General features: G+C 43.7%; 2 protein-coding genes across 4 annotated transcripts in view; one reads left to right on the forward strand and one right to left on the reverse strand.

Annotated features, from left to right (window-relative positions):
* LOC137372722 (PALM2-AKAP2 fusion protein-like) overlaps positions 1–15141 on the forward strand; it is a 90008-nt gene extending 74867 nt beyond the window's left edge. For all 3 annotated transcript variants that reach the window (XM_068036871.1, XM_068036873.1, XM_068036872.1), the window contains exon 3: positions 6943–15141. In XM_068036871.1, coding sequence (XP_067892972.1) covers positions 6943–7013 — 71 coding nt within the window. In that variant the 3' untranslated portion in view covers positions 7014–15141. The remainder of the gene's footprint in view (positions 1–6942) is intronic.
* The window catches only part of LOC137372723 (putative ferric-chelate reductase 1), a 61701-nt gene continuing 51666 nt past the window's right edge, over positions 14241–24275 (reverse strand). Inside the window, exons 12-16 of the mRNA XM_068036874.1 lie at positions 19167–19264; positions 18912–18970; positions 17971–18114; positions 15145–15206; positions 14241–14983 (exon numbers count right to left, since the gene is read on the reverse strand). Coding sequence (XP_067892975.1) covers positions 14891–14983; positions 15145–15206; positions 17971–18114; positions 18912–18970; positions 19167–19264 — 456 coding nt within the window. The 3' untranslated portion in view covers positions 14241–14890. The remainder of the gene's footprint in view (positions 14984–15144; positions 15207–17970; positions 18115–18911; positions 18971–19166; positions 19265–24275) is intronic.

The raw sequence follows: 24275 nt of genomic DNA on the forward strand, positions 1-24275 counted from the left end.
TTTCATGGTGTTACACTCCTGGCATGCAAGACTGCATGTTGGGAGCACATGTTCAGAAATTTAAAATCAAATTACTCCAGATGCTGAAAATCTAAAATAAAATGCCAGATTCATCTTCAAGATGGAGAGTGATGTTGATTCTGAGAGTAGGGTCCTGAATCTTAGTAAAGGAAACTACGAAGGTGTGAGGCACGAGTTGGCTATGACAGATTGGGAAACGTTACTTAAAGGGATGGCAATGGAAAATATTTAAAGAGCGCATGGATGAACTGCAACAATTGTTTATCCCTGTCTGGCGCAAAAGTAAAACGGAGAAGGTAGCCAAACCATGGCTTACAATGGAAATTAGAGATAGCATTAGATCCAAGAAAGAGGCATATAAATCTGCCAGAAAAAACAACAGACCTGAGGATTGGGGGCAGTTTAGAATTCGGCAAAGGAGGACCAAGGGATTGATTAAGAAGGGGAAAATAGAGTACGAGAGCAAGCTGGCGGGGAACATAAAAACTGACTGTAAAAGTTTCTATAGGTATGTGAAGAGAAAAAGATTGGTGAATTGGTGATTACAGTCAGAAACAGGGGAATTTATTATGGGGAACAAAGAAATGGCTGACCAACTAAATGCATACTTTGGTTCTGTCTTGACAAAGGAGGACACAAATATTATACCAGAAATGGTGTGGAAGACGGGGCTTAGTGAGAGAGAGGAACTGAAGGAAATCTGTATTAGTAGAGAAATGGTGTTGGGGAAATTGATGGGATTGAAGGCTGATAAATTCCCAGGGCCTGATGGTATGCATCCCAGAGTACTTAAGGAAGTGGCCCGAGAAATAGTGGATGCATTGGTGGTCATCATCCAAGATTCTATAGTCAGCATGGATTTACAAAAGAGAAATCATGCTTGACAAATCTATTAGAATTCTTCGAGGATGTAACTAGTAGAGTTGATGAGGGGGAGCCAGTGGATGTGGTTTATTTGGACTTTCAGATGGCTTTCGACAAAGTCCCACATAAGAGATTAGCGTGTAAAATTAAAGCGCATGGGATTGGGGGTAGTGTATTGTGATGGATAGAAAATTGGCTGGCAGACAGGAAACAAAGAGTAGGGATAAATGGGTCTTTTTCTGAATGACAGGCAGTGAATAGTGGGGTACCGCAGGGAATCAGTGCTAGGACCCCAGCTGTTCACAATATATATTAATGATTTAGATGAGGAAACTAAATGTAATATCTCCAAATTTGCAGATGACACAAAACTGGGTGGGAGGGTGAGTTGTGAGGAGGATGCAGTGAGGCTGCAGGGTGATTTGGACAAGTTGAGTGAGTGGGCTAATGCATGACAGATGCAGTATAATGTGGATAAATGTGAGGTTATCCACTTTGGTAGCAAAAACAGGTAGGCAGATTATTATCTGAACGGCTATAAACTGAGAGAGGGGAATATGCAGTGAGACCTGGGTGTTCTCGTACACCAGTCGCTGAAGGTAAACATGCAGGTCCAACAGGAGGTTAAAAAAAGGCAAATGGTATGTTGGCCTTCATAGCGAGAGGATTCGAAAACAGGAGCAGGGATGTCTTGCTGCAATTATACAGAGCCTTGGTGAGTCCACACCTGGAATATTGTGTGTAGTTTTGGTCTCCTTATCTGAGGAAGGATGCTCTTGCTATAGAGGGAGTGCAGCGAAGGTTTACCAGACTGATTCCTGGGATGGCGGGACTGACATATGAGGAGAGATTGAGTCGGTTAGGATTATCTTCTTCTTCTTCTTTGGTCTCCTTGTCTCGAGAGACAATGGGTAAGTGCCTGGAGATGGTCAATGGTTTGTGCAGCAGCGCCAGGAGTGGCTATAAAGGCCAATTCTAGAGTGACAGACTCTTCCACAGGTGCTGCAGATAAAATTGGTTGTCGGGGCTGTTACACAGTTGGCTCTCTCCTTGCGCTTCTGTCTTTTTTCCTGCCAACTGCTAAGTCTCTTCGATGCGCCACGCTTTAGCCCCGCCTTTATGGTTGCCCGCCAGCTCTGGCGATCGCTGGCAACTGACTCCCACGACTTGTGATCAATGTCACAGGACGTCATGTCGCGTTTGCAGATGTCTGAAAAGCGGAGACATGGATGGCTGGTGGGTCTGGTACCAGTGACAAGCTCGCTGTACAATGTGTCCTTGGGGATCCTGCCATCTTCCATGCGGCTCACATGGCCAAGCCATCTCAGGCGCCGCTGGCTTGGTAGGGTGTATATGCTGGGGATGTGGGCCGCCTCGAGGACTTCTGTGTTGGAGATACAGTCCTGCCACCTGATGCCAAGGATTTTCCGGAGGCAGCGAAGATGGAATGAATTGAGACGTCGCTCTCGGCTGACGTACGTTGTCCAGGCCCCGCTGCCATAGAGCAAGGTACTGAGGACACAGGCATGATACACTTGGACTTTTGTGTTCCGTGTCAGTGCGCCATTTTCCCACACTCTCTTGGCCATTCTGGACATAGCAGAGGAAGCCTTTCCCATGCGCTTGTTTAATTCTGCATCGAGAGACAGGTTACTGGTGATAGTTGAGCCTAGGTAGGTGAACTCTTGAACCACTTCCAGAGTGTGGTCGCCGATATTGATGGATGGGACATTTCTGACATCCTGTCCCATGATGTCGTTTTCTTGAGGCTGATGGTTAGGCCAAATTCATTGCAGGCAGCCGCAAACCTGTTGATGAGTCTCTGCAGACACTCTTCAGTGTGAGATGTTAATGCAGCATCGGCAGCAAAGAGGAGTTCCCTGATGAGGACTTTCCGTACTTTGGTCTTCGCTTTTAGACGGGCAAGGTTGAACAACCTGCCGCCTAATCTTGTGTGGAGGAAAATTCCTTCTTCTGAGGACTTAAATGCATGTGAGAGCAGCAGGGAGAAGAAGATTCCAAACAGTGTAGGTGCGAGAACACAGCCCTGTTTCACGCCACTCAGGATTGGAAAGGGGTCTGATGAGGCGCCGCTATGCTGAATTGTGCCTTTCATATTGTCATGGAATGAGGTGATGATACTTAGTAGCTTTGGTGGGCATCTGAAGAGACCACGTCTGCTGACGAGGTCAAGGCTTTGGTGAGATCAATGAAAGCAATGTAGATGGGCATCAGTTGTTCATGGCATTTCTCCTGTAGCTGGCGAAGGGAGAACAGCATGTCAATGGTGGATCTCTCTGCTTGAAAGCCACACTGTGCCTCAGGATAGACACGCTCAGCCAGCTTCTGGAGCCTGTTTAAAGCGACACGAGCGAAGACTTACCCCACGATGCTGAGCAGGGAGATTCCACGGTAGTTGTTGCAGTCACCGCGGTCACCCTTGTTCTTATAGAGGGTGATGATATTGGCATCGCGCATGTCCTGTGGTACTGCTCCCTCGACCCAGCACAGGCAAAGAAGTTCGTGCAGTGCTGAAAGTATAGCAGGCTTGGCACTCTTGATGATTTCAGGGGTAATGCCGTCCTTCCCAGGGGATTTTCCGCTGGCTAGAGAATCAATGGCATCACTCAGTTACGATTTTGTTGGCTGTCCGTCCAGCTCATCCATGACTGGCAGAGACAGGGTTCCATTGAGGGCGGTCTCAGTGACAACATTTTCCCTGGAGTACAGTTCTAGGTAGTGTTCCACCCAGTGGTCCATTTGCTTGCGTTGATCAGTGATTGTGTCCCATGATTTAGATTTGAGGGGGGCAATCTTCTTGACGGTTGGCCCAAAAGCTCTCTTAATGCCATCATACATCCCTCTGATATTTCCGGTGTCAGAGGCCAGCTGAATATGACTGCATAGGTGTTGCCAGTAGTCATTTGCGCAGCGCCTGGCTGTTTTTTGTGCAGCGCTTCTGGCAGCTTTAAGTGCGACGGATGTTAACCCGCTGGGGGCTTTCTTGTAGTTCAGCAGTGCGATGCGCTTAGCGGCTATGACAGGTTCCAGCTCTTCAATGTGAGATTGAAATCAGTCTGCATTCCGCTTCACACAATTGCCATAGGTGGTCATTGCTGAGTCATAGATGGCGTCTCTGATATGGGCCCACTTGGTCCCTGCATCCCCTGTGGGAGTGTTTTGGAGGGCTTTTTCAAGTGAATTTCGAAACTTACGTAACAGCTGAGTTATGTAAATCCTGTCACCAGGTTTCTTGGAGGCACCCAAGATCATGTCATTGGCACCAGCTGGACCTCATCATCACAAGGCGAGCCTCTTTAAACAGCGTTCAAATCACACGCAGCTTCCACAGTGCGGACTGCGACACCGACCACTCCCTGGTGTGCAGCAAGGTTAGCCTCAAACCAAAGAAGCTGCATCACTCCAAGCAGAATTTCTCATCCACAGCTGGTTAGGATTATATTCGTTGGAATTCAGAAGAGTGAGCGGGGATCTCATAGAAACCTATAAAATTGTAACAGGACTTGACAGGGTAGATGCAGAAAGGATGTTCCCGATGGTGGGGGATTCCAGAACCAGGGGTCATAGTCTCAGGATACGGGGTAAACCTTTCAGGACTGAGATGAGGAGAAATTTCTTCACCCAGAGAGTGGTGAGCCTGTGGAATTTGCTACCACAGAAAGCAGTTGAGGCCAAAACATTGTATGTTTTCAAGAAGGAGTTTGATATAGCTCTTGGGTCTAAAGGGATCAAAGGGTATAGGGAGAAAGCGGGAACAGGCTACTGAGTTGGATGATTAGCCATGATCATAATGAATGGTGGAGTAGGTTTGAAGGGCCAAATGGCCTACTCCTGCTCCTATTTTCTATGTTTCTAAATACTCCAGATCTGGCAGCATCTGTGGAGAGAGAAATAGAGTATTTCAGAAATTTAACCTGTAGAGTTAACTAAATAGGAAAGATTTGGCAAATCAGAGGAACATGGTGGCAGATCTGTTGTATTAACTGTCCTAAGTCCCATAAGGGCTGTTTCAAGAAATCAGCAATGATAACTGGATATTGCAGTTACCCTTTCAACACTGGCCATTCTGCCCCGGCTGGCTTCTGTTTCTCATTGATCTTGATTGCTGTTCCTCTGACTGACTGACTGTTTCTTTTATGGTTAATGAATGTTGCAAGGTTGAGTAGCATCTACTACACAATATTTCTTCAGGGAACTCTCCTCGGTATATATTGTAGGCTTTCTCTCTGTAATCCAAACACTTAATGTTGCTTCAACACCCCTAGCATTTCTTCTTTTAAGTTAGCTGGATCACCTATGTACCTCATTGTAGCTGTTCTGTCCTGGAGTTGGTGAACAAATGTTATGAGCCACAGTACTGCATGTAACCACGATTTCCCCATGTAGGTGTTGTGCACCTTCCCTGAGAAGTACACATTCTTGTGCATGACTTTGATATGTTGTTCCATCTGATATCCATGATGTTAGTGTACTAACCCTTCCTGTTGACATAGAGTACAGAATTGTGCTCTGGTGCACAAATGCCTACATGTATACTATCAATGATATTCTGAATTCCAGGGAGGTTATAGTTATAGAAAAAAATTGTCTACCTCTTGCTGCTGTTCAAAACCCAAGTCTGTGGTAGGTCTTTGCATGGTGAAAAGTCACTTGTTTTATGAATGGCTGTTGCCGTCCAAGATTCCTTCCACTCAGTCACAAGAAAAATAGGACATTAAAACTGAAGACTATGCTGACTTTCATTGTGATTGATAATGAAATGCCAGTATTGCCAGGTCTAATCCTTAGTGCCAACCTGCTTTCTGTATCGGAGTCTCCTAGGGGACCTCTGTGGGACCTTGGCAGCTGGGTCCCATACAGCACAGTTTGTGCTTGAGATAATGGCAGTTCCTACTGGAGCATACTGTATGTACTTCGATCACCTATGTTAAACAAAGTCAGAGGCTTAATAATTTGACTGCTATAATTAACATTTCACCATGCATCAACAAGCCAAAGGCTTACACCAACAGCTATGACAAGGGCAAGGCTGACTGGTAAAACCTGCTCAGGTTTGAAATTGAAACTCGACTCGGCCCTGACCCGAGCCCGAGTCCTTTGATTTTTCTTTTCCCGTGCCCAACCCGAACCGACCCAACTTCCATAATAAAGTTAATTATATCAAACAGGTTATTGTGCTCTACGTTTTCCAAATGTTGTGATCCTCCGTTCCGGCAGCACGTTTCCCACCTTGATGCCTGGCTGAATGTTCAAATTTTGAAGATTACTTCCCTCCCTGAGCAAGGCAGCACTGTGTCCAGCTCGACCTAACCCGAGCACGAATGCCGGACCCAGAAGAGAGACCTGAACCCGACACGGGTTCAGGTCGGGTAGCTATGCTTTACTGACGAGAGGCTGGGGAGGGAGCCCTGCAAAACTGAGGTGGGGGCTCCTTCCCCCATACTCAGTTCATCAAGCACATGGAATTTGCACACATTTCAGGGGGATTTGGGGGATTGTACTAGAAAATTCTGAAATTTACACTTAAAACTGTGCAACGTTTTACCATTTGATAAATATTTAATTTTCTACCAACGCTAAACAAACTGTGTTAATGCTGACTAGTATATCAGTTTGCTCAACGAGAGTGACTTTCTATTTATGAATCCGTGAGCAGTTTTGAGAGGGAGTAGCTCTATTCCTTGCAGCCTTTCTTGCTTCTCCCATTTATTCAGTAATACTAGAATTATTCCTGTCCTGATCCTTCTTTTGTTTCGCCTTGACTTAAATGCACGGTTATATGCACTTTTCCTCCTCTTTGCAGATTAGTTGTGTTTAAATCAACATTACGCACATAATCACCTATTTTAACTCATTCTTTGCCAGGACCGCCATGCAGAAGTGCTAACCACACCCTCCCTTGTCATCTTTTCTTCCTATGATCCTTTGTAGTGTTCTGTCCTGCACAATAACCTTGGACCTTTAACCAAGTCTCTGTAATAATGTTTTAAGAATAGGCATCTATGGATAAACTAACAATATGCCATTTATTTGCAGGATATATAAGCAATGAAAATTCATCACAAGACTGCCCTGGCTCTGCGCTGGGAGGCTCGTATATGTGCTAGCAACTACGAAAATGAATAGCACTCCAGAGGAATACAGTGAATTCAAATGCATACTGCAGCAAATAAGCTACCCTGAAACCTGTTTATCTAAGTGCATCCCAAAAGGCCACTGTGTTCTGCAGTTCGATATGCTTTGAGTTATTACATGATTAATAGACCTGTTCAATCATTTAACCATACTTTTTATCTCTCTTTAATGATGAACATAACACAATTTTTCATGTTCCATTCATATCCTGCTTTCATTTCCCCCAGTGGTTAGAAATTTCACCTTGCATGAGTAGATGGAGTTTGTGAATTTGGTGAAATGAGATGTGCCACTATACCTATAACTGATCTAAAGTTTAATTTGATAAACGTCATAGCAAATGGGTAAACATGTAAAATTAATATAATTTTTTTGTAATTGCACCTAATACATTTCATAGCAAGATCTGTTGTAATTTTTTTTTTAAAAAGGCACTTGCAAAAGATGCTTCTAATTATATTCCCTATTAGCACAAATGCCAGATCTTGGAAAAATCCTGCCAAGGAGGGTTGAGAGCAGGTAGAAATTAATACACTAGGCTCACTGTGTTGCAAATCATACAGTACAACTTCTTTTGCAGTGAATGGGCCTAATTTAGAAATAAAAACAGAAAATGAATATACTCAGCATTGGAAGAAAAGCTGAAGAAGATTTCTAGTTTGGGGCAATAGCAGGAAACAACACTGATACAGTCATTGGCGCACTGGAAAGAGGTGAGGGAGGGAACCTGAGTTGGGCTGGAATAAATAATGTTCCACATATCACATGAAAAGGCAGGTGTAGCTAGGAGCAGCGTTCCCCGTTTTTGTTGTTGTGTCCTGCCTATTCATTTAAATGCGCAGGCCCTTTAAATTTTTTGCACGGCCACGGCCACGCAGTAACCTAAAGGAGCCAACTTGTGCTCGGCCTTTGCAAGAACTTCTGAGTTTCTGTGTGGCCCCACAGCTTAGAGGTAATGTTGACTAGGACCCATATGGATTCCCATTGCAATATCTTTTACTTTCCTTCCAATTTTAGCCTTTCCCTTGCTTTCACATGGGTCTACCTCCTCCAAGTCTTCCCTTCCCTTTCTCGACTTCTCTGGCTCCATTTCCTGGAATAGACGATCAATAAATATCCACTCAAAGCCCACTGACTCCCACAGCTACCCTGGCTACTGCTCTTCCCATCCCACTTTCTTAAGGACTCTATTCTGTTCCCCAGTCTCTCCATCTCAAATTGTAACTGTTCTGATGATGCCATCTTCTCTACTAGTGCTTCTGGTCTGTCTTCCTTTCTCCTCAACCAAGTATTCTCCGCTGTGGTTGACAGGGCCCTTGACTGTGTCAGTTCCACTTCCCACACTTCTGTCACCCCCTTCCCTCCCAGAACCAGGCCTTAACCTTTCACTCACCAGCCTCCCTATTCAAAGGTTCATCCTCCTCCATTTCCACTAGCTGCATGATACCACGACCGGATATATTTTCCCCTCCCTCTGCAACACCCTTGAACACTCTTCAATCACCCCAACATCCCCTTCCCTTCCCATAGCACCCTCCTATGCAAGCGCATGAGATGCAACACCTACACTTTTACCTCCTCCCTTCCCGTCCTCCAGGGGCACAAATGCTCCTTCCAGGTGCAACAGTGTTTAACTTGTACTTTTTTCCATTTAATATTCTGTATTCGCTGCTCACTGTGCAGTTTCCCCCTTCGTTGGAGAGACCAAACGCAGATTGGATTACTGCTTTGTAGAACATCCCCATTCAATCCGCAAGCATGACCCTGAGCTTCCGGTTCCCTGTCATTTTAATTCTCTGCCCCACTCGCTCCCTGTCCTTATCCTCCTACACTGTTTCAGTGAAGCTCATAGTAAGCTTGAGGAACACCTCATCTTTTGATTAAGCCTTCCAGACTGAACATTGAGTTCAACAATTTCAGATCATAAGCACTGCCCCCATTTTATTTTTTGGATGGCAGCTGTTGGTAATGATTCTACTATTCCCTTTTTTTATTTCCTGGGATGTGAGCATCACTGGCAAGGCCAGCATTTGTTCCCCATCCCTAATTGCCCTTAAGAAGGTGGTGGTGAGCCATGTCCTGTATACCCATCTTTGTTTTACTTGTCCCATTATCATCTATTTTGCCTTGCACCATCATCCCATTTGTCACGTATCTCTGCTGTCTTCCACCCTATCTCACACCTTCTCTTTTGTTCTTGCTTCCCCTTCTCCTTTTCCCTGCCTTAGTGCTTGCTTAAAACCTGTCACAGCTCTAACTTTTCAGTTGTGAGAAAAGGTCATCGACCTGAATCTTTAACTGTTTCTCTCTCCACAGATGCTGCCTGCCATGCTGAGTATTTCCAGCATTTTCAGCTTTTCAGCAACTGCAGTATTTTACTTTTGTATTAGGGCCTATGTTAAGTGTGGCCATAGCATACGCTTATATATTGGGCACCATAATGGTAGTTCTGTTTTACTATTTACATTTTAGAAATTGGCTTGTTAAAACATATGTATTAACAATCAATAGATGGCGGAGAAAAGTGAATGACATAAAAGGAAGCACAACAATTATAATCTCCATGTAATCAAAGACATCACTCTAATATATTTTAACTAAATGTGTGGGGACCATTTCAATACAGCAAGTCCCCTTTCCTCTGTTTGAATCCTGAACAACTTGAATAGCAATTAAAAAAATAATTGCACTCAGTTACAAGGATACCTAATAGCCTATACATTGTGCAGCCATTTACTGTTGTCCCTTGCAATACACAAAAATGGAATTATATGAAAGAGCATGTAAATTATAATTTTTAACTGTTTCATCTGCCAGAACTCAATAGCATATTGCAGCACTCTTATAGAAACATCTTGGCATGACATCACTTCTAATAAATCAATAGAAGATAATTTTAAAAAAGTTTATATTCTTCAAATCCAACGGTTGACATTAGGATTGGTACTACTACTGGTGAGGATAGAAAAGACTTCTTACCTGATGAGCGGTAGTACCATGTGCAGAGTACTGAGAAAGGGGAAGGAGTTCTGATTTGAATTGTGCAATTATTAATGCCAATAAAAGATCTAAGCTGAAGGCCTGTTGTACTGATTGTTGCCTCTGATAATTATATATATTAGGGCTGGGAATAAATGAGAAGCTGGTGATTCTGTCCACTGGCTGGAAAGCTAGGGTCCAGCCTGCCTCCACTGGCCCCAAAAGCCATGACCTGTATTTTACGGTCCTTGGGCAGTTAATTGCATGAGATCACGGCTTCCACCCCTCTGAGGCAGGATGTCCCATCTCCAAGAGCTGCTGGCCAGTTAACAGCAGCAGCCCCCAGAGCAGCAACCATTGAGTAGGCCCAGAGTGGGGTCAAGCAGTGCTACGCAGACTATCGATTTCCCCAGGGACAGGCAGTGTCGTGGGTTGCTACCTGTGCAAGCTTCTTCAATTATATCGATGAAGCAACCCGCGTGGACTGCACAGGTAGAGGTCCGCATTGCTGCCTGCCCTGGGAATCAACATTAATCTGGTTACTGCTGCAGGAAGCGGTGCTACGCAACCAAATTCTTCTCTTCCCCCACCCCCCACCAGTATTTTCTATTATTTGTAGTATGTGCTGTGCACATGTTTGTTTATGATGTACTTATTTTTTAATAGATTGTGATTCCAGTGTTGTGAAACCATTATTTTAATTTTCCATCTTGATTATTATTGTTTTACCATGCACTTCAGTTCTTGTACATTTAGATTTTCATCTAGAAAATTATTTGATTGTCAGATGTTTGTGTGGACACATTGTAGGCAAAGGTCGATACCCCTGGAAACAGGCACAGGCACCATGATGCAGGATTAACCGGTGCTTGTTCCTTCTGATGTAGGCAGTATGCATGGAGAAGGCAGGGTCATTGAATATTTTTAAGGCAGAGGTAGATAAATTCTTGACTAACAAGGGAGTCAAAGGGTATGGGAGATAGGCAGGAAAGTGGAGTCGAGGCCACAATCAGATCAGCCATGATCTTATTAAATGGTGGAGCAGACTCAAAGGGGCTGAATAGCATACTCCTCCTAATTCATATGTTCGTAAACTTTGTGCTGCCTGCTCATTTAAATGATAGCATACAGCCCAATGCTAAATTTGCTGTTGAGTGGCTGTATGTCACAGGAGGGGCCCAATTTCATGTGAGGCTAGTACCACTTAAAGCTAGCCTGCACTATTTTTAAAAGGGAGGTTGATGCTGGCTGCAGCAGTTGCTGGGCATGCCTGGGGCATAGAGTCTTGTCTGCAAGATGAGTGAATATTGTACAATAGGGCAGAGAGCATACTTCTAGGTTCTCTGACACAACACTGGAGGCCTTGGTGCATGACGTGGACAGGCGGAGAGAGGTCCTCCATTCACTGAGTTAGGATGCCATGCAGATAAACTTTGTGAAGGCAGTGGGAGCAGATGTCAATGAAAGCAGTATACCCCGAGGACCTACATGCAGTGCAGGAAGAAATTTAATGGTCTCACATACATGGTCGAGGTCAGTGAATTGATTTTCAAGTGTCACCTTTGCAAATGAACCACAGGCCTCCTGCACTGCTCAAGTTACCACATCCCCTTCACTCAACTACCAACAATCTTTATCAACCTCATATCTCACAGTCATAGCTTTACTTCACCCTAACACATCTAGCACTTGCTGCAAGTCTCACCTGCATGCCTCACAGCTTGCACACACTACCAACTTTTCAATCATGGCAGTCACAGCAACCAAACACATTGCACCACAGTCACTGACACACTTCCCCCTCTCATACAGAACAAGGTGGAGGACAACCAGAGACAGCAGGAGCTAACGAGCAGGGGACAGACACTGCTGCATATCCTCACCAGGAGGAGACCGTGCTCACCATCATTGGGGTAACCAGGACTGAGATCATGGCCAGTGACGAGGCTGAAACCATTGAAGATGATGGAATGCTCATATATACTCCTCCTTCTCGCAACCCACTTCCCCTTTACCTCACACTCTCTTCTGATTTACAAGTTACAGCCGATCTAAGTGTGCCCCTCTTGCTTTGCCCCTCCCCCCATCCTACCTTAACCGTGTGCCTTTCTCCTGTTCAGATACCCAAGAAATGCCACCTGGACAGGCAGTGGTGCAGGAGCAAGAAGTGGTAGAGGAAGAGGAGAATGTTGGAGCACTCACTTGTTCTAGTGTTCACCATCAGCTCAGATAATGGTATTGTGTGTACTTTACAGGGTATCTTAGAGGCAGGATCTGCACAGGACTGTGTAGTCGGAAGCCAGGACGGGGACAGGTACCAGCTCGTGAGTTCACACACTGGTTTTGCTACTAACGCCTCAGATGAAGCTTTCGATGAGGCAGTGTACACAGTCTGCTGGGAATGCACACAGAAATTGTTGATGTATTGGCAAGCCTGTTGTCACTGTTGATGAGCATGGGGGTGTCTGCTGCTCACCTTGCACAGGGCTTTGTGCAGAACTTTGAGCTCATCCTTTAGTGCGTGAAAGTGGTGGCTGATTCCACGAGAACACTTGTGGACCCCACCATTATGCAGAGTCTGATGGTTGATGTCTCAGCTTGCATTGCAACACAAGCAAAAGCCACCCAACATTTAAGTGCTGCAATGGAAGCTCAGACTGAAGTCATGTAGGCACAGTTTTCGGCCATGCATGCTCAGACTGCTGCTGTCATGGCTGCAGATAGCAGTGCTGAAAGGAGCTTGTAGAATCTCTCAGCAGTCCCAGTAATCTGTGTTCCAGCAGATTACTAGGATTGCTGAGGCCCTGTCCTAGGGAAGTGGCAGTAGTTCCGCAGAACACAGGTTGACAGCATTCATGCTCCCGCCACTGCCACTATGCCAATGCCTTTGCTGTTGCCTGCCAACCAGCCAGACAGGACAGGCTGCTTCTGCTCATGCCAAGATGGTGGTGTGCATAGCTGGGCCTTCTAGAACCAGAGCTTTTCAATGTCATCCTGCAAGCTCATTTGCTGTCTTCCCACTGAAAGTTAACACCCTTCCCCTAGCCATGCTGCAGGCACTGCCTGTGATGCTTGCAAAGCAACATGTATGGAGTCAAGGAAACCCTGCTATCTTGCTGCAACCACATGCATACTCTGCCTGCTTTTCACTGGAAAGAGAGAAGGCAATGTATTCCCCTCTCTTTGCCTTCAATCACATCACTTAGACAACAGTGGACAGCAAACTGTGAGATGTTAGTGATGTTCACTGCTCTGGAAGACTGACACAAGGAAGTGCCACAGTCACCTTCACAGCCACTGGCAATGCTGGCCTCGCCCTGTTCTGAGGTCACACGTTTGCCTGCAAGAGGTAGCAGATTTCAATGAGTAGCTTCTCAGTGAAGTGGAGATGTCACACATTTCCTGCCTTAGTTTGAAGGTCCTGAGCACTTACAGCCTCCTACAGAGAGCCCTTCTCCCCCTCCTCCTCCCGCTCTGAACAGCCTCTGTTCATTTTCCCTGTCATGTTGCAGGTATAGAGGCCACAACTACAACACCCATTAATTGGGAGCAAGTGGTCTGAGCAGAACTCTTGAAGTGAGAACCAAGGGCCTTCACCACATGCCACACCACTCTCCCCAGCTTTAAATAACAGTACAAACCACCAAACACTTCTAACTCAGCAACAGCCAGTTGAAATCAAAAAGATCAAGCAGCAACAAACCTAAAAGTGGGTCACGATCCCTATAAGTAGCACTGGTGGGGGATCCTCCCTGCTGTTGAACACATGTTCAGCTGTGCAAGGTTAAGGGATGGTGTTAGCTGGAGCATTGAGGTTGGAAATGGCACCACTACAGTCAAATCAACGTTGTAAGCCGACTGACAATATGGTCTGCACACTCTCCACGCACAGTCTCTGTCTGTGCCAGTGACATACCCAAAATGGTGTACGGCACGGGCCACCCCAGAAGTGTGCAAATGCAATACTGATGCCATTTTGGACCCACAACAGCACTCATAGTGCTAAAAATACTGGCCATTATGCTGTATGAAAGCCTTTCCCAGCAACATAATACTCTGAGAACTTGATTTAAAGCACTCATATTGAAACTGCCTTGATCATCTGATGGATTTTTTCTGACTTATTTGCAGTTCCAACGAACAACATAACTTTAAAATGCAATCTTTTTGATCAAACCAAAACATGACATAATTTGCAAACCATTGTAATTCAACCCCTTTATTTAGAAATGTAACATGGTAGCATTTTATTTCATTTTAATTATAATATGCACATCAATATTTGCAGAAGCCACCCATGAATTCACCTGTTCAAACAATAGAGATAACCCCAATAAAAATCATTAAATTACAGATTTAATAGGCAATTGAGGAATGGTTCACTTAAACTATAGAAAAAAGAACATTGTTATAATTTGAGAACAGTTTATTGAAACAATTTATTTACAACTTAACATCACTTTTCGTTTATACTACATTTACTAATTTTACAGGCAAGGTTATAACTGTAAACTTTATTAGAAATAGATATAATAATCTAAAACCACAAAAGTAATACACGTTATAAAATTCTTTTTAAATGTAAAGTTGATGAGTGCTGTGTGCTATTTTCGCAAGATTATTGCCTTTCTAGTCTGTTGACTTGTTGCACTCAGTTTCTGTATAATTAACTTTTGGGGTAGAAAGTAAAATTAGTACAATAAGTATCTCTCTTTCTGTTGATGAAGTATTTGAATTCTCTGTCTGAAGAATCTTCAATTCAGTGCACAGCAATAGGTAGTGTCAAGAAGTTCACTAGACAAGACCAGATGCAAGCAGTTTCAAGGTCACGATCAGTGGAGACATGGTGGAGGCAACATCAAGGTCACCATCAAACAAGACTAATTGCAACCAGTAAGGTTACCAGAAATGTTAGGTTTCCACAGATGTAGATTGTTAATACCATCACTTTAAACCTATGACCCTGTAATTGTAGAATTGAACAGTGAGTATAAGTTGAGTTTACATTTCTGCTGTATTACAGTATTTCTGCATTTGTAATTCACAGGAAAATAGAGAGCTTTCTGTACTTTTGATGCTACCAGCAAAAAAAAAAGCCTTTAATAAAAACCTAAAATTGTGTACCTGTGGGTCAATCAATTCACTTGAATCCATTATCTCCATTTTATCCTCTTCTCTTTTCTGTGCTGTAAAAGGTTGGAATCAAAATTGTTATTTTATGTAATTGAGAAATAGTTTTGGTTTAAAATGAATGAAGGTGTATACCAAACATGTACTAATGTGGCACAAAAGATATCGTGCCTATAACCAAAGTGACAATACACAATTAAACTACAGCAGTTGCTGGGAACATAATGGGAGTAAATTTTACCAGGAATAGATTATGAGGAATTAACACTCCTGATAATGGGAACTTGGGCACGGAATATTATGTGCTCCTGGCAGGTGAAGCTCCACATCAGAAGCACTAGCAATAAAAATTGGCCTCAGGATGGGTAACTAACCTAGATGTTTCATGGAAGTTACTGTACTGTAAATTTCTGTGGTAAATTTTATATTTAAATTACAGTTTTACAGTGAACATCTTCTGTTTTATGCAAAGCATTATCATTTAGATGATTTTCTGTCCATCGACAAACAAGCAAATGGCAGTCAACATGGTTTTAGATAGGAATATCCTGCCTGGAAAGTTTGGAGTAACTGGAGCTTTTCAGCCTGGAATGGAAGTGGCTGAGAAGTGACCTTATTGAGTATATATAATGGTGAAGCTACAGCACAGGAATACATGCATGATAAAGAGGGGAAGCAGTATACTATAGCCAGAACTAAGCAATCCCACAACCAATGGAACAGATCAGAGCCCTGTAGTCCTGCCACATCCAATCATGAATGGTGGTGGACAATTAAACAACTAACCAGAGGAGGAGGCTGCACAAACATCCTCGTCCTCAATGATAGGGAAGCCCAGCACGTCAGTGCAAAAGACAAGGCTGAAGCATTCGCAACCGTCTTCAGCCAGAAATACTGAGTTGATGATCCATCTCTATCCATTCTGAGATCCCCAGCATCACAGATGCCAGTGTTCAGCCAATCCGATTCACTCCAAGTAATGTCAAGAAATAGCTGAAGGCACTGGATACAGCAAAGATTATGGGCCCTGACAACATTCTGGCAATAGTATTGAAGATTTGTGCTCCAGAAATAGCCATGCCCCTAGCCAAGCTGTTCAAGTACAGCTACACGCTGGTAGCTACCAGACAATAGCCCAGGTATGTCCTGTCCAGAAAAAGCAGGACAAATCCTATCCAGCCAATTACTTCTCCCTCAGTCTACTCTCAGTCATCAGCAAAATTATGGAAGGTGTCATTGGCAGTCCTATCAAGTAGCACTTATTCAGCAATAGTCTGCTCACCGATCCTCAGCTTGAGTTCTGCCAGGGCTACTCAACACCAGAACTCATTGCAGCCTTGGTCCAAACATGGACAGAAGAGCTGAATTCCAGAGGTGAGGTGAGAGGAGAGTGGCTGCTGTTAACATCAATGCAGCATTTGACCTAGTGTGGCATCAAGCAGCCCTAGTAATATTGAAGTCAATGGAGTCATACCTAACACAAAGGAAGATGATTGCAGTTGTTGGAAGCCAATCATCTCAGCCCCAGGACATCGCTGCATGAGTTCCTCAGGGTAGTGCCCTAGGCCCAATCATCTTCAGCTGCTTCATCAATGACACTCCCACCAACAGAAGGTCAGAAGTGGGGATGTTCGCTGATGATTGCACAGTGTTCAGTACTATTTGCAACTCCTTAGATAGTTAAGCAATCTGTGCCCACATGCAGCAAGACCCGGACAACATTCAGGCTTGGGCTGATAAGTAGCAAGTAACATTCATGCCATAGTAGTGCCAGGCAATGACCATCTCCAACAAGAGAGAATTTAACCATCTCCCTTGACAGTCAATGGCATTACCATGACCGTATCACCCACCATCAACATGTTGAGGGTTACCATTGACCAGAAACTTAACTGGACCAGCCATATAAATACTGTGACTACAAAAGCAGTTCAGAGGCTAGGAATTCTGCAGCGAGTAACTCACTCTTGACTCCCTAAAGCCTGTTCATCACCGACATGGCAGAAGTCAGGAGTGTGATGGAATACTGTCCACTTGCCTAGATGAGTACAGCTCCAACAACACTCAAGAGACTCGATACCATCCAGGACAAAGCAACCCGTTTGATTGGTACCTCATCCACCACCTTAAACATTCACTCCCTCCATCACCAGCACACAATGGCAGCAGTGTGTATCATCTACAAGATGCACTGCAGCAACTCACCAAGCTCCTTCAACAGCACCTTCCAAACCTATGACCTCTACCACCTAGAAGGACAAGGGCAGCAGACACATGGGAACCTGCAAGTTCCCCTCCAAGTCACATACTATCCTGACTTGGAACTATATCACCATTCTTTCATTGTCGCTGGGTCAAAAGCCTGGAACTACCTCCCTAACAGTACTGTGAGTTTACCGAAACCACACAGACTGCAACAGTTCAAGGCAATGGCTTACCACCACCTTCTCAAAGATAATCAGGGATGGGCATTAAATGCTGGCCTTGCCAGCAATGCCCACAACCCATTATGCATTATAAAAGAGTTAATCCAGATAAATAGTGTAAGTAGAACAAAGGGACACTTTATCAAGGGTATCTTTAGGACTAATGTCAGGAGGATCTTTTTGCAGAGAGTGATCAACACATCTTTAGTCTTCGTTGCGAGCCTTTAGTATGGGCCGCCTGCAAATGCTCCATATTTTTAAAATCATTCAGTGGCTTTCTAAATTCCCCAACACTCCTTTTAAAATCCAGCCATTTTGAATTGCAGTTATTTCCTACATCAACAAGTAAAATAAGAAACTATAATATCAACTTCAACTGAAAAAAAATACTGACCTTTACAAGTGATTATGTACTTATGTGCTTCTAGAATTAGTTCTGTTACAACATGCCAAACTATAAATCCAACCATGACTAACGTATCCCATGGGTTATAGAGGTCCAAGGCTGGCAGATCCATTCCAAGAAAGATTGATGCAACTATATGAAGATAAAATAAGCAACTGATTTAGTTTTCCTGATCAGCAATTTCTACTGAAAGATCAGCAATTTAATGTGAGAGATAGAAAAATACTAATTTTCACAACTCCCATCATATTCTACAAACAGAATTGTAGAGAAGGTTGAGAGGAGATTTGACGGAGGTATTCAAAATCATGACAGATCTAGATAGAGTAGATAGAGGGAAGCCGTTCTAATTGAATGCCTATGAGTGTGGTGGATACAGATTCAACTGTAGCCTTCAAAAGGTAACTGGATAAAGACTTGAAGGAGAAAGAAATTGCAGGGATATGGGGAAAGAGGAGGGGATTGGACTAACTAGATGGCTCTTTGAAAGATCGATGCAGGCTTGAAGGACTGAATGGCGTGCTCCTGTGCAGTACTATTCTATGATTCTCCCAAGTCCACTTGCACCACTTAGCAATCAAAATGGTTGGTGGGAAATCTGTTCTTGATCTAGCCAAAGTGGCTTGAGTGATGCACTGATTAACATAATCTCTAATGTTCTGTCATGCTCTGATAGAAAGATGCAATATCGATTCCATGCCTCTTCCAGAAGCACAGTTGAGAACATGGTTTCACAAATACCCCATGAAACAATGCGTTGACATACCAGTCTCTAATGTATGTTTTAACTGATTTATAGGAAGACAATGCACCTAAAACTCATGAAATTCTACAAACTTTTTTGAACCAATTAGATGAAAAACATTTTTGTTTTAAATTCTAGCCCCCATAGCTGTCAGTTTTTGCTTCCAGTAAAACTACATACTCACCTGCTATTGTTCTAGCAAAAGTGCCTGTAGCCCAATGTACCCAATTAAAAATATACCGTCTGCAGAAGATTAAAAAAAAACAGGTTAAAAAAGTTAGGCTGAAGTCGATGCTTATTTTTAAGGTTGTGCTTTTCATTTGTCTTTGATGTATTTTGTAAGATATTTTAGAATTCCTTCAGTATTCTAATTACCAAAGATTGCATCACTGAAAATAATAGGAAAATATGCCATTAAAAATAATATTGTTAGACCTACCTAGGTGTTTGTGGATTGGGTCTGAAGATGGCCATAATTGGCTGAAGAATTACCAATATAAGGATTATACAGCCAAAGTATGGATGGGCACCTGCACACTGGGAACAGTATAGACGTTAACCTATTGATAATGCAGCTTACAAACATTACTCATTTCTACAGAACACCCTTCTGAATTTAACTAAAGTGAACAACAAAGGACTTTGCTTCATCACTTTGATGGGAATTTCAAATGAAAATATACAGATATATGAGCAAATGTAAAAGAGCTTCCACCCACTGAATTGTTACACGAGGACATTTACATATGCTATCTTTACAATCCGATGCTAGTAATGTTTAAACCACGGTTTCCTTCAGCAAAATAAAGTACTTTTATATTGTATATTCTGTGTTAAGTGAGGTAAGTTTTCTAATTTGAAGTATTTAGGGACCTAAAAGGTGCCAGATAGGTAGGGATTTGAGAATTATAAATTGCCCCTGTGTAGGTAGGTGGTAGGGGAATATAGGGATAGGTGGGGATGTGGTGGGAATATGGGATTAGTGTAGGATTAGTATAAATGGGTGGTTGATGGTCAGCACAGACTCGGTGGGCCGGAGGGCCTGTTTCAGTGCTGTATCTCTTAATATAAAAATGTGTAAATGTGAGAAGATAAGTGAGGACAAGCAGGGAGATTGAAGGAGATCAATGGTTGAGTATCTTCATCAAGCTGCCGGTCTTCAGTTCTACTGGACAAATGTGAGATTATTACCACAGATCTCTCTACACAGACACTGCCTGGCCGACTAAGTGTTTCCAGCATTTTCTGGTTTTATTTGAGGATTTAAACTACCTTGGCAGGGGTGTGGGAACCAGGAGGTAAATGTAGAGAGGAAAACCAAGGTATACAGAGAAATGGGACAGACAGATAGCACTTGAGTATGAAATAGTAAGGCAATAGGTGGGGTCAGTGTAAGAGGGAATATAATAAGGTCTAAATTAGATTTACTGTGCATGTTTGTGAATGCATGGAGTGTGGTAAATAAGGTTGGTGAGCTGCAGCCACAGATAGCCACGTGGAAATATGTTGTGGAGACCTGGCTCAAAAAAGGGCAGAACTGTGTACTAAATATTCCTGGATATACGATGTTCAGGAAAGATAGGGAAGGAAGGAAAGGAGGAGGAGAATCTGTATTGATTAAGGAAAACATTACAGTACTGGAGAGAGAGGATGTCTTAGAGGGTCAAAATCTATTTGGTTAGAGCCAAGAAACAATAGAGGTACCATTACATTGCTGGGGGTTTCTATAGGCCACCAACTAGTGGGAAGGATATAGAAGAAGAAATTTGCAAGGAAATTACAGAGAGGTGCAAAAGTTATAGAGTAGTTCTAAGGAGGGACTTTAATTATCCTAATATGGACTGGGATAGTAACAGTGTAAAAGGCAGAGAGGGGGGGGAAGAGTTTCTAGAGTGTGTTCAGGAGAATTTTCTTTTTTTTATTCATTCATGGGATGTGGGCGTCACTGGCTAGGCCAGCATTTGTTGCCCATCCCTAATTGCCCTTGAGAAGGTGGTGGTGAGCTGCCTTCTTGAACCGCTGCAGTCCATTTGGGGTAGGTATACCCACAGTGCTGTTAGGAAGGGAGTTCCAGGATTTTGACCCAGCGACAGTGAAGGAACGGCGATATAGTTCCAAGTCAGGATGGTGTGTGATGTGGAGGGGAACTTTCAGGTGGTGGTGTTCCCATGTATTTGCTGCCCTTGTCCTTCTAGTTGGTAGAGGTCGTGGGTTTGGAAGGTGCTGTCTAAGGAGCCTTGGTGCATTGCTGCAGTGCATCTTGTAGATGGTACATTAACATTCTACATCAGTATGTTGCCAGTCCAACGAGGAAGGAGGCATTGCTGGATCTGGTTCTGTGGAATGAGGTGGGCCAAGTGAATTAAGTGACAGTAGGGGAACATTTAGGGAACAGTGACCATAGTTTTGTAAGGTTTAAGTTAGTTATGGAAAAAGACAAGGAGCAATCCAGAGCAACGATAATTCATTGGGGGAGGGCCAAGTTCAATGGAGTGAGAATGTATCTGGCCCAAATAAATTGGAATGAAAGATTGGAAGGCAAAACTGTAACTGAACAATGGGCTGTTTTTAAAGAGGAGATAGCTTGGGTACAGTCAAGGTACACTCCCAAGAGGCGGAAAGGTAGAGCAAACAGATCCAGAGCTCCCTGGATGACGAAAGAGGTGGTGCAAAAGATGAAGCACGACAAAGGATGCACACGACAGATGTCAGGTGGGTAATACAATTGAGAACCAGGCTGAATACAGAAGGTTCAGAGGGGAAGTGAAAAAACAAATAAGAGAAGCAAAGAGACTTTGAGAAGAGATTCGTGACTAACATTCGTGACTATAGGCACAGAAATAGTGAAAGGGTGGTAAAAGGAGGAGTGGGTGCGATTAGGGACCTGGAAGGTGCTTTATACATGGACGCAAGGGGCATGGCTGAGATACTAAATGAGTATTTTGCATCTGTCTTTACCAAGGAAGAAGATGCTGCCTAAGTCATGGTGAAAGAGAAGCTAGTTAAGACACTGGATGGGCTAAAAATTGATAAAGAGGAAGTATTAGGTAGGCTGGCTGTACTTAAAGTTGATAAGTCACTATGACGCATCCAAGGATACTTAGGGCAGTAAGGGTGGAAATTGCAGAGGCACTCGCCATAATCCTCCAATCCTCTTCCTTAGTTACAGGTGTGGGGCCAGAAGACTGGAGAATTTCAAATGTTATACCCTTGTTCAAAAAAGGGTGTAAGGACAAACCCAGCAACTACAACTAACCAGTCTGTTTAACCTTGGTGGTGGAAAAGCTTTTAGAAATGATAATTCAGGATAAAATTAATAGTCACTTTGACAAATGTGGATTAATTAAGGAAAGCTAGCATGGATTTGTTAAGGACAAAACATGCTTAACTAACTTGCTTTGAGTTTTTTGATGAGGTAACAGAGAGAGTTGATGATGGGTAATGCGATTAATGTGGTGTACATGGACTTCCAAAAGGTATTTGATAAAATTCCATATAACAGGCTTATCAGCAAAGTTAGAGCCCATGGAATAAATGGGACAGTAGCAGCATGAATACAAAATTGACTGAGTGACAGAAAACAGAGAGTAGTTGTGAACTGAGTTTTTCGAACTGGAGGTAGGTAGTGGAGTTCCTCAGGGGTTAGTGTTGCGACCCCTGCTTTTCTTGATATATATTGCACAGAATGTCACAGAATTATAGCACAGAAGGAGGCCATTTGGCCCACCGTGTCTACACCAGCTCTCCAAATGGGCAATTCAGTTTTATTGATTAATTGATGGCTGGGGAGTCCAGAACCAGGGGTCACAGTCTCAGGATACGGGGTATGCCATTTAGAATCGAGATGAGGAGAAATTTCTTCACTCAGAGGGGAGTGAACCTGTGGAGTTCTCTATCGCAGAAGGCAGAGGAGGCCAAGTCATTAAATATATTCAAGAAGGAGATAGATATATTTCTTAATGCCAAGGGGATCAAGGGATATGGGGAGAAAGCAGGAACAGGGTACTGAATTAGACGATCAGCCATGATCTTTTATGAATGGCGGAGCAGGCCTGAAGGGCCGAATGGCCTACTCCTGCTCCTATTTTCTATGTTTCTATGTGAGATACAAGAAAGGCTGTAAGGAATAAAGCCACTCCCTCTCAAAACTGCCCAAGGATTCACAAATAGAAAGTCAATCTCGCTGAGCAAACTGATAAACTGTGTTAATAATGATTAATAAATTTAGCATTGGTAGAAAATTAAATATTAACAAAAGGGATAAATGGCTTGGTTGTATAGGGCATAATTTCAGAGTTTGCGGATGACCCGAAATTTGGATGTATTGCGAACTGTGAGGAGGATAGTGACAAAGTTCAAGAGAACATTAACAGGCTGGTGGAATGGGCGGACAAGTGGCAGATGAAATTTAATGCAGAAAAGTGTGAAGTGATTCAATTTGATAGGAAGAATGAGGTGAGGCAATATAAATTAAAGGGTACAATTTTCAAGGAGGAGCAGGAGCTGAGGGGGGTTATATGTGCACAAATCATTGAAATTTGAAAGGCACATTGAGAAAGCGGTTAATAAAGTATACAAAGTGAGTCCTGACAACGCAGCCCAGCGCCAATGTCATCAGAGTGCTCCCAGCTTTGCACATGCGCAGAACGGACCCTTGCTGTCAGTATGGTGCTGCGCATGCGCAGCCTACATCAGCACCCAGCTTGCTAGGACTAATTTGCGTATGCGTGCGAAAACGTCATTGCATATAGCAACGTCTGAACGCCACTTGCTCCCTGCTGCTCCCCATCTCGCCACTTCTCCCCCCTCTGCTCTGCCTCTGCTCCGCCTCTGCTCCCCGCTCCCTCCCACAATTGCCGCCTCTCTTCCCCGCACGGAGGAAGCAGGGGAGAGAGAGAGTGACAAGATTGGCAGGGGAGGGGAGGGAGACTGCAAGCGGGAGGGAGCAGGCAGCAGAAGTGGGGAACAAAGTGGAGGAAGCAGCGAGGTGAATGGGGGAGAAGCAGCGAGTGGCCGAGGGGTAAGAAGTGGCGATGCATGGAGCGAGCAGCGAGCAGACGGGAGCAGGAGGCAGCAGCGAAGAGAAGCGCGAAGGGAATGGGGTACTGTTGGAGGTGGGATGGAGGTGGCATTCGCAGCCACGAGGGATTTGGGTTTCATTTGTTTTTGTGATAAATTGAGCAGTGCCATCTTTACTACTGGCAGCTGCCAAAAACATCACAGACAGTGACGTTTCAGTGCATGAGGCTGCAGTTGCACATGTGCACATAGTGGTTGCATTGTCAGCAAATGCAGCCTAAAGTATATGGGATCCTGGGCTTTATAAGTAGGGGCATAGAGAACAAAAACAAGGAAATTATGATAAACCCGTATAAAACACTGGTTCAGCCTCAACTGGAGCATTGTGGCCCATTCTAGGCACCACACTTTTGGAATGATGTGAAGGCATTAGAGAGGGTGCAGAAAAGATTCTCAAGAATGGTTCCAGGGATGAGGAACTTCAGTTATATGGGGAAGCTGGGGCTGTCTTCCTTGGAGAAGATTGGAA

Source organism: Heterodontus francisci, chromosome 8 (assembly GCF_036365525.1).
Source record: "Heterodontus francisci isolate sHetFra1 chromosome 8, sHetFra1.hap1, whole genome shotgun sequence".
NCBI classification, from domain to species: Eukaryota; Metazoa; Chordata; class Chondrichthyes; order Heterodontiformes; family Heterodontidae; genus Heterodontus; species Heterodontus francisci.